Genomic DNA, 12,038 nt, shown 5'->3' with positions numbered 1-12,038 from the left:
TGGTTTTAATCTAATAATAGATTTATTACTTGTTTCAGTAAATATAAAAAAAATATATTGTTATTTTTTCTTATGGAAAATTAAATTTTAAATGATTAAATTATAATTAGCAATATGATACAACTTAAACCTCCCTGGTACGAGCATATTATTCACACAAAAATAATAATTACTAAGATAAGCTGCATTTTTTTCCTCTGAAATCTATATATTTTTAATTATACGAACGTATGATTACAATCGTAAGAATTTATCATGTTCAAAAACAAAAACAAAAAAACGAGATTAAACTTTCTAATATTTTTATTTTGGTAAACATTTTACGAAACAAACGAATCTTATTCTGTTTGAGAAGTTGTAGCTATTATTTACTGAAAACATTTTTCTTTCAGAATTCAAATCAACAAACAAAAAGAAAGTTTTATACAATTCAATTATTTGATACGTTTCTCAGAAATGCGTAGTACGAGTAAGAAGCTTTGAGGATCTGAAAAATAAATAAAAAAAACATTATTTCTCGGAGCCTACTTCCTTAATGCTAACAGACAACTGAAAGTCAACATTCAAAAATATGTATTTAACTCTGTAGACTAGAATTTAAGTACTATGACTACAATAAAGACCATCGAAAATGTAAGAAAATATTAATAAAATAGAACAACATTTTGAGTGTGTCTTAATAATTTGTGGTGAAACGGAAAAGAGGCACATGTCTCTAACATACACTATAAGTCTCTAACATATACTATGCAGTACCCTATGCACCATTGGATGCTTATAAGCGTAAGAAGAAAAAGAATTCAAAATTATGCCAAGTATTGCACACACCGCTTAGTAAAACCGGAACGAATAATAATTAATATATTATTTTTTGACATCTCATCAAAGATGAAGAACAATATGGAAGTATGGGCATTTACGGGGCTGATGACCGTCATAAGCTGGTTTAAGTTATCACTTTACACACGTGTAACATTCACCAATTCTACCCATTATTGACAACCACACTATTCAAGTTTTGGAAGTTCTATGTATATGAACCAATTTAGAAACATTGTTCTTGAATAACTAGAACTTCACTAGAGACATCTATTGGTGAGATGTATAGAAGCTTTTTTCTAACCAGAAACTCTTATATTAGTATTTGAGGTCCGAATCCTGGATTATAATCACACACAGGAGAAACGCCAGAAGATATCATTTTCATTTTTATTATTTATTAAGCTTATAATTCGACCAGATAATTTTGATATCTTTGATGAGATGTCAAAAAATAATATGAAAATAACTCCTGTAATTGGAGATTATCCAGATTTTGTCAACAAGTATTTGGACACACTCAAAATGTTGTAGATAAGGTGAGTGATATGTTATTATACTCGAAATTAGCGCCCACCGCGTAGTAAAACCGGAATTTATAAAAATTAATGTCACTATTTTACGTAATTGTATTGTATTACCGTCAAAAATGTTTCCAGTGATAGAGGCAAAAATTTGCCCGCAGTAATAATTATTGGTTTTTGCGCCCTTGCCATCATAATCAGCATGTGAGTCTTTACTTTGGTCTCCATTTCGCACCATTCACTCATATATATCGCCTGGGACAATTGATTGCTCTGAAAATTCCAAATAAATATTAAATATTTCATTCAAACCCTTATCCGTACCCCAATGGCGCATAGGGCACTGCATCATATAAACGCAGTGTTATCTTGATCGTTAACACATGAAGGAATGGTGATCAACCCTCCGCTTCCGGTACCAGTCCAAGGTAATATTGAATAAATATAAGAGTGAAAAAATCACATATTTATTTGACCCCCTCTGGGAATTGAACCCGGGACCTCCAGTATGGTAGCGGAGCGTGCTGACTATTACACTACGGAGGCGGACAAAGTTAATATTAAACATGTCTTATTTAGTTTTTAATTTTTTAATTTTTTATTATTTGTTTAATATCATTAACATTTTAAAGTACAACAAAATACATTTTCTAAACGTATATACATATGGCAAAATTTGAGTTTTAGATTCGCTGTGCCTCTCCAAAAAAGAAACTGAACTCTTGTGCTCGGAGAGGGACTTACACTCATGGTTTAATGTTTTATATAATTAATGGTATAGTAGTCTTTTTTATAAATTTTTTTCAAGATTTATATGTAATGGGCATTAATTTTTTTCTTAAGAATTACTATATCTTCTATTTTTTAATTTCTTTAGGGAGGTTATTGAGATATTCCATTCCCAAATATTTGAAGTTTTGTTGAAATTGCTTAGTATTGAATTTTGGAGTTGAAAAATCATTTAAGAATCTCGAAGATATATAATATTTTCAAAGTTTGTAATTTATGACACTGGAATGCTCAGATACGGAAAATATATGTATAAATCTTTTAATTAAGACATGTAAGAATTTTTATTAAAATACAATCAATATTAACAGTTAGTGACGTCATAACTAGTCTCCATTCCAAGGCTTATCACTAATTGAATTAGATTATATAGTCCGTCAACTTTTTTTTTCGCTAAGTTTTAAGTTTTTCATAAATAATGATACTGATTATTTTTCTGCACTTTATTTTAACAGCACATTAAATAATAATACGTCACTTACTTAAAATAGTAAAATGCTACTTTAAAAATGCAATCTTGTTTATTTACATACATTTCGTATTTTTATGTAATAAAGTTTAAAGTTAAAAGAAAATCTTTCATATCCTTTAACATGATTTTGCTTAAGTTTTTTCTGTAATATCTTTTGGTAATTTTTGGTAATCCGATAACTCTCCCGAGCAAAAAAGTATATCTTCTATTTTTTTATTAGATTTTTAACAAACTAAGAGGTAACACTCATTATATCACATAAAAATATAGGTCCATTTAAAGATCAGAGTTTGACTGCTTCAAGAGATTCATAATCTTATCACCATTACTATATAGGTGGGAGATCATATCTATAAAAGGTCTTCCTAGGAGGAAATTGGCTGTTCTCATCGACGATTTCAGAAAATATGGACTTCTCCATTTTTCTTCTTAACCATTTTTCTTCTAAACACCCCAAATATTATTATCAAGATTATAAAGGAGTTTCAACCTCGTAAATTATTTCATTTCCAAAATAGCAGTATACTGACAGTTCCCACATGCTGCAGAGTAAAATTATCAAGCACGTCACACGACTAGAAACAGGAGAGTCATTCTGAAAAAAATACTTTTATATTAGTTTAGTGCTTTTAAAAATAAACTTTTAAAACACTAGTGGTCACCTTACCAAGAACATATCAGTGTACAAAATTTATTCATTTTCATTGAATTTTATGTTGAACGTATATATGTCGCCTACTTTAAACATCCGCCAGATCCAATTTTAAAAGAATATAAAATAAATACTTTAACGGAATGCCAATTGTGTTTTAATGTTTAAAATATTTATATACCTGAAAACCCTGCTAAAAAATACTTAAAAACCGATTTGTATTTCAAATTCCACTTTTTAATGAAACTTGCCTTGTGACCCGTATCGGCCAACCAAAGAGCGGGGATAGGTAAAAAATTAATATGACGTCACTATCGGTTTGTATCTCGTGTTTTTTTTTTAACTTAAAATAAATCAAAAAATGGGAAAGTTCTCTGTTTCGTTACATTTTTTCTAAAGATAGACAATTTTTTTAAACAGAAATGTTCCCGGAGAATTTCGCATTTTTTGTAAAATCGACTAACATGGATCTGGCGTATTTTGAAAGAAGGCGACACATATTATATGTATCTTTATTTGTCTATGCATCTAACGTAATGCTTAATAATTTTAATACCACTTGACATATTGTACATGTATTATCAAACAATTCATGTGCATCTATTTCAACAGATGAACATTTTATACATATTAATAAATATATTTGTCATCTGACGTTTATTTTGCTTGTATTCACTGTAAACTTCATTGTCATATCATTAGTTTTTTGTTTGATGTAACTGTAAACTTATCTATCATTCGACATCATTCGACGTACGTTGTAAACTTTATGGTCATTTGGCGAGTATTTCGATCTTGGTAACTGAAAAATTTATTACCATTGTGTGCTTTGCTCGTGGTAATCATAAACTTTATTATCACTAAATGACATTAATACTCGTCGAATTTTGACGATTGTTGTGCTCATAGTAGCAGCAAACTTTGTAATTTGACAAGTACTTTGATCATAATAATAGTTTATTTTGACTTTTATAACCTACCCTTATAACACATTTAACGATAACTTGTATTAGATTTAAATAATGTAGAATCTTGGTGCCAAAATACTCACGTTTGTTACAATCAAAATAGTGAAACAAATCATCAAACAGCTTATGAAAAATTGTAAAAATATTATTGTAGAATACAATTTTTGAAAATCTTTGGCGTATCTGAAAGTATAAAAAGACAATTTATTATTGAAATGTGAAAGACTTTTTCTGAAAAATTATTATAAAATGTGAATTTTCACATTTGTTAAGCTTAACGTTTATACTTTACAACGGTTTCATGATTATTTTATTATGTTTATTTGCACAAATATTATTTTTTGCGGTTTATTTATATAACGAACAGAACTATTTTTTTAACATATTTTTTTTTAATCTCACAAGTTTCACTTAAAATAAACATTTCATATATGTATAGCTTCTGTTAACATAATTATAAAGTTTAATAAATATTTAACCTTTTTATTCCTTTGCATGTGTATTGAATTTGTTCATCCGTCATTTACCATAGAAGGTAAGATATATTTTGTAAAAAATGCTTTAAGAATTGATTAAAAATATATACTCAACTGTATAATGGACTGATGATGCATAGCACATTTCCGAAACATTTTTATGATTGACTTGTTTATGTCACTTTCAGAAGGGTTCCCATCTATAATTTTACTTCAATGTCATTAAAAAAATGCGCAAATAAGTATGTAAGTAAAACTTCTTAATAAATAAGAATAAGAGAGATTTTATTTAATGGACCGGGAGAAAGAGAGAAAGCATCTCAAAAGAAATACAAAATTTTCTAAAATGTATAATTGATTCGCGTTTCAATTGGTACTAGGTACTGATATTATTGGTCTGTGATAACTTAAATATGAAATATATGTGCGTTTTCGATATAGCGAGAAAAAGTTGCATCTTTGTAGATCCAGATTTTATTGTCGATTCGTTGAGTTAGTTAAAACACATTGGTAATATTACATGTACAACCCGCGATACCTCAACTGTCCATATATAGCGTCTGACATGTACATCTATAACATGCTCGACGCATGCTCAACACAATCTTATTATATCTTTTTGTAAATATATCATTCTCTTTTGTTCCACTCCCGTGGAGTCGGAATGTATAGCTTTCTTTCTTCTTCTCTCTACGTTATATCCTTCTTCTCTCTCATTTAACAAAATGTGCCTAGTTGATAAAATCTATTGGATACATATATCAATATTTTGTTTTATTTACCTTGAGATAATTCAGTCGATTCAACGACTGCTCTCTGGCGAATGGTTTTCAAAGCTGCGTTTAGTATTTTCAATTGACCTGCAGTATGAATCATCTGACCCATACAAATCTACAACAATATAATGTTTATAAACATATTTTTAAGATTTTTTTAACTCGCGGGTGAAGTTTCGATATCATTAGAAACAAAGGATATCATGTTTGGAATATTGAAAGCGTGGATCAAAAAAAAACTTTTTATTTCTCAAAACAATATCGTAGTCATACAGGAGAAAGTGACCAAGTGCATTTATTACAAAAACATGATAATTGACTATTTGATATCTTTCTAGCTTTAAACTTGGAATTATAGTATTTTGACTAGTTAAAAATGATTAACTGCATTGATGTTTATTTTCTTACCGAGCGAAAGTGACATAAATGGCCCTCCTGAACATTTTACGTTTTGTTAGTTGGTCACTTTCTCCTGTACGACCACGATATACAAAAGATATCAGGTTAATTGTGTTGAAAATAGCAGTAAGGTTTATCTTTTATTTAAATACGGGCAGGCCTAAGCTTAGCTAAGAATCTGGATTCATTATTCTTAAATAAAGACCCTTCTACTGGAAGAAGCCGGAAATTAGAAAAAATGTTGATGAAAAATTATTTATCTCCACACCAGAAAAAACAAACACATTGCAAAACCAATTAAAATGACTGACTTTTAAACGAAAACAGAAAACGCATGTATGTAACTTATATAATGCATATAGTGAAGATGACGATACTAGCCGAAAAGCGATTTCATTTGTATGTTATATTAATAAAATAAGTCTAATTTATAAAGCAAAATGAAAAAATGAAGATTAAATTATTGTTTTAAGAAATTAAGAAAGCTTCAATTTTTCATATATTGAGCTATATTCAATAAAATACTAGTTACTCTGATCAAACAAGGTACTTAAACCCGTATGCTTTATTCAGTTTTTTTTTTATGATTTCGATCTCATGGTTCTATGTTTATTTTTATAAAGTGTGTTATTTCTATTTAAAATTTAAGTTGTATTTAATGTGTTAGTATACTTACGGTATCATAAACAAATATGAGATCGGCAGAGACGAAAAACCAAAAATTTACCATACAAAAAGCAAGTTGATAACTTGGAGAATATGAGTAATCAAATGGCAACCAGTTAATGAATGGTAGAACTGGAATACTTGAATTATTTGATACATTTAAAATCTGAAAAGGAACAAATACATTATTTTTTTTTTAAATAAGCAAATGAACCATTTAATATCAAAAGAGAAAAGATATTGTCGCTTGAAGTTGTAGTCGTTAGTAAAATCATCATTGCCAAGTCAGTTAAAGATTTTTTTTGTTGTAAGAAAAATTTTAGTTTTGAAATAACGAAATGTTAAATTGAAAAATTTAGATTTTGATGCATTCCGCTTCATTTTCAAACACTATATGTGAAATCTACACTTCACAGATGATTGTTAGAAACAGTGGTATGAACTGAGTAAAATTATTTTTTAAAACGGATAGGTATTGCACACAAAAGATATTAGTCACAAAGTGACTGATACCAATGAATGAAAAAAGGGTGTAAATTAAATAACGCTTCGAATACATTAAACATATTGTTTATTTTTCATTGAAAAAGTAGAAAACACAAACGGTAAAGGGATACATACATATACTCGTAAGAAGGTTCTTTCATTAAAACCCTCGATCACATGAAAAATATATTGGCCATTTGCCCGCCACCGCTTTTATATGTACCATAAATCTTTACATTCAACAAAATTTTATATATTATTATTTGACACCTTATCTTATAAAAATTATATTTTTAAATCATCAACGTCTATCGAAGTAAGTTTTTTCCTACATCTTTTTATGTTATACCGGTTTAATACTTTCAATAATTACTGTACTTTTCATGCATTATTAATTTTGTGGTATAATTATAAAATACCACTCTCACTAGTCATTTTTATAATTGTGTAACATCACCTTAACATTTAATCAAAATTTATTTTATTTATTGTTTTGGCATTAACTTTGTGGTAAGACATGTTACAATGATTAAAGAAAACACTTCGTTTTTTACCACTTGAGTTTTATTATAGACTACATGTTTCAGAAGTTAAACTTCCATCATTCAGGTCTGTATAATAACTAAAATATAAAATATAAAATTGTTCTATAAATAAAGAAAGGGGAAAGTAAGGGGAAGGGGTTAGTCAAGGGACGGAGTTTGAAAACAAAGGAAAAATAGAAAGCAATGGTGAAGAATTTTGAAACAATATATTATTTAATAAATTATTATTAGAATTCAGTTTTTTTTGGATTTCTAAATTTTCAAGATAATTCATAATTTGGCCTTTATATGGAACAAGGTGTAATAATTTAAATTTATGAGAGTAAAATGAGTGATTAGTATCTTTTATATGATTTGCAAATTCCAACCAAATATAATATCCAACCTGCATATTATACAAATAATAATTTACATAAAATCCTCGATAACTCAAAATCTAAGATTGATTTATTACAAAAAAGTGGTGTTTATGAAATTTCGTGTGGAGATTGTGATAAAAAATATACTGGCCAAACTGCGAGAAATTTAAAGATTAGAATTAAAGAACATCATAGCGGTCTTGTTAGTAATTATTTTTCGGCATTTGCAAATCATATAATAGATTTGTTTTCAAACTCCGTCCCTTGACTAACCCCTTCCCCTTACTTTCCCCTTTCCTTATTTATAGAACAATTTTAAATTTTATATTTTAGTTATTATACAGACCTGAATGATGGAAGTTAAACTTCTGAAACATGTAGTCTATAATAAAACTCAAGTGGTAAAAAACGAAGTGTTTTCTTCAATCATTGAAACAAAATTTATATTTAAATATAAGAAATCACTTACTGGATCTTTAAGATATGCATCTATATCAGTCATTATGAGAATCCCAATCAGTCCAAAACACACGCAAGTTTGCATGTTATAAATCCAAACGCAGTTTTCAATAATATCGATTGGACGAAAAAATGGTGTAGGCGTGTATCTGCAAGAAACAAAGTGAAAGAGAACTATAATGAGTCGATTCAAATAAAGACAAATCAATTTGACCTAAATTTGAGAATTTAGGGCATAATTCAACATGAAACAATACTCAAAATTAGGTAAAAATTATCTTTGAATGTAGTTTTATCAAAAATGTTAAAAATATACGAGTTTTTAAAATGGAAACGATGATAATTATGGTAACGTATTTTGAAAAAGCATAATATTAATAAATAATATAATTGGTGAAAAGTCATAAATTTATTTTTTGACATCTCATCAAAGATGAAGAAGAATATGGAAGTCTGGGCATTTACGGGGCTGACGACCGTCATAGGCTGGTTTAAGTGATCACTTTACACACGTGTAACATTCACCAATTCTACCCATTATTGACAACCACACTACTCAAATTCTTGGAAGTTCTGTATATATGAACCAATTTAGAAACCTTGTTCTTGAATCACTAGAACTTCACTAGAGACATCTATTGGTGAGATGTAATGAAGCTTTTTACTCACTATATTAGTATGTGAGGTCCGAATCCCACACATGAGAAACGCCAGAATATACCATTTTCATTTTTATTATTTAAGCTTATAATTTGACCAGAGAATTTATTTACAACATTTTGAGTGTGTCCAAATACTTATGTGTGGTTGTCAATAACGGGTAGAATTGGTGAATGTTACACGTGTGTAAAGTAATCACTTAAACCAGCCTATGACGGTCGTCAGCCCCGTAAATGCCCTGACTTCCATATTCTTCTTCATCTTTGATGAGATGTCAAAAAATAATATGAAAATAACTCCTGTAATTGGAGATAATCCAGATTTTGTGAACAAGTATTTGGACACACTCAAAATGTTGTAGTCATAAATTTAATAAATAAACTCGTGGAGGTTTAAGGGTAGTTCTTAAACATTCCTTGTCGCTTTAAAGCTGCGTCAGGTTGCGTAAAAGTAGGGGATAAAGAGCGTACCACGTAAAATCGTCCATCCAAATAATTACAGAGAAAAACCTGAAGTTAAATAAAGTTTGCAAGTTCTCGTGGCCACGTTCAATAGATTCTGATTAACTTCAGGAATTAAGTTTAAGTAGCCGAACTGCTCGTGACAAAGTCTTAAAATATTCTGCGTTTTAACATCGTACTAAGCTTTTCAAATCTAGATCGAGTGATTTTCATTCCGAATTAAACCCAAGGAAAATGGATTTAGAGCTAATTTTATAAAATATTTAAGACTTTCTTCTTTTTAATTTGCCTAAACTTGGTTGAGAATTTTCAGTTAATTATCTTAATTAATTAAATCAATTACAAAATACTTTGACTGACCCATATTACTATAACCACTAATTGCTATTACTGACCTTAATAATAAATAAAAATAAAACCCTTATCCTCACCCCAATGGTGCATAGGGCACTGCTTCATACAAACGCAGCGTTATCTTGATCGTTTACACATGAAGGAAAGGTGATCAGCCCTCCGCTTCAGGTACCAATCCAGGGTAGTATTAAATAAATATTACAGTGAAAAAATCACTTATATTTATTTTACCCCCCCCTGGGAATCGAACCCGGGGCCTCCAGAACGGTAGCCGAGCGTGCTGACCATTACACTACGGAGGCAGAAAAATTACTGACCTTACTTTTACTTATTTATATAACTCACCCATCCGCACCCAATAATGTAAAAAGCAATTAATCAAATTTATACGATGATAATTTGATCATTTTAATATAAAGGCAAGGCCATCTGTACTGCGTTTTAGATATTAATCTAAGGTAATATTTAACAAATAAAAGAATCAAAAAAATACTATCATTTATTTCAACTCCGGTGAAAACTGAACCTATGACCTCTAGTATAGTAGTCAAGTATGATAACCACTACACTATGAAGATGACAAATTTTCTAACTTAACTTTAAAATTTATATTTGAACCACTAACTTTGTGATTTTCCATTTTGTAATTAAAATGTAACTTTGTTTTAAAATCACCATAAATCTGTGATCTTAAAACAAAGTGATTTTAAAACAAAGTTACACTTGAATTATAACTTTGTTTCTGTGTATAAATTGTGCTGATAATCTTATTTATGAAATTTATACGTTAAAAATCTACACCTGAATATTGAAAGAATTTTTTAAAGCTTACATGAAAATAGACCGCTGAAACATTTCCATGAAGCCATCAATAGTGTTCGTATTGTACAGGCATACAGCAACTTTAATACTCCCTAGAAACATAGCCAGAGCTACTGATAGGCTGGGCATAATCTCCATCCATCTTCCCATCTGGATCTGTACCGCCGCGTCGAGGGCTGAGAACACGTTATAGGGTACCAGGGTTACAAATATTATCTGAAATATTAACGTTAAAATTTTCAGTGCATGAAATATTTCTATTTCAATAGAACGAAACAATAAAGATTGTACAGGGTGATTAAAATCAATCGCTACGTATCTAACAATTGCTTCAACCACAACGAAGGGTTGATGGTCCCAAGAGTAAACAATAAGTATGGATGTAGAATAATTCAATACATAACCATGGGAAGAACTCTTTCCATTTTTAATTTGTTGCCGGCGGAGGTAAAAGGGTAAACAAAAATATGGACCAAGGGCAAAGGAAAGGAATGGGTAAATAATGAAGTATTTAAATACAACATTTTGAGTATAACCAAATACTTTGGATTATCTCCAATTTTAGAAGTTATTTTTCATATTAATTGTTGACATCTCATCAAAGATGAAGAAGAATATGGAAGTATGGACATTTACGGGGCTGACGACCGTCATAGGCTGGTTTAAATGATTACTTTACGCACGTATAACATTCACCAATTCTACCCATTATTGACAACCACGCTAGTCAAATTTTTAGAAGTTCTATATATTAGTAGTAGTTCTATACCAATTTAGAAAAATGTTCTTGAATCACTAGAACTTCACTAAATACATCTATTGGTGAGATGAAAAGAAGCTCTTTACTGAGCAGAAACTCTTTTATCAGTATGTGAGGTCCGAATCCTGGATTATTATCACACACATGAGAAACGTCAGGAAATATCATTTTTATTTTATATTATTATTTTTAATTCAATTTTTTAATACTTATATTTAAAAAATAAGAATAATAATGATAAGTGTTAAAATTGTTATCATTTAAATATTATTAAAAAACGTTGTTTTTCATTTTTGTTTATTTTTATATCTTTTTTATATGTATTTTATGCAAAAATAGATAAAAATGAAAAAAACAACACAAAAAGTAGGTATAAAGAACTGCACCGACAAGACGCATATGGTGGCTGTGTAGGTTTCAGCAAAAAAAATATTTATGAATTTATAAATGATTGTATGTTTGTGTATGTACATATAAATATTTAACAAATAAATGAAGCTAAAAAAAATATGTTTATGAACCTTTCGTATTTATAATATATTTAATGGAACAAAGCTTGTTATTTTTACTGGATATATGTAGATATATAAA

The 12,038-nt window shown here is 29.2% G+C and overlaps 1 protein-coding gene across 1 annotated transcript; it reads right to left on the bottom strand.

The window, feature by feature from the left end:
* Window positions 1-289: 289 nt before the first annotated feature.
* LOC148312426 (4-vinylanisole receptor-like) lies at window positions 290-10,897 on the bottom strand. Its single transcript, XM_088277328.1, has 9 exons — window positions 10,698-10,897; window positions 8,401-8,539; window positions 6,552-6,707; window positions 5,483-5,591; window positions 4,816-4,900; window positions 4,308-4,407; window positions 3,095-3,199; window positions 1,461-1,616; window positions 290-487 (listed from the first exon to the last, which is right to left on the bottom strand). Exons 1-9 carry the CDS (start codon window positions 10,835-10,837, stop codon window positions 431-433), a joined length of 1,047 nt encoding a protein of 348 aa, XP_088133454.1. The 5' UTR covers window positions 10,838-10,897; the 3' UTR covers window positions 290-430.
* Window positions 10,898-12,038: the final 1,141 nt, after the last annotated feature.

This window comes from Brachycentrus maculatus, unplaced genomic scaffold, assembly GCF_059751285.1.
Source record: "Brachycentrus maculatus isolate JH-2025_06_01 unplaced genomic scaffold, ASM5975128v1 h1tg000041l, whole genome shotgun sequence".
Classification (NCBI taxonomy): Eukaryota; Metazoa; Arthropoda; class Insecta; order Trichoptera; family Brachycentridae; genus Brachycentrus; species Brachycentrus maculatus.
This window is presented reverse-complemented; position numbering and strand designations above follow the sequence as displayed.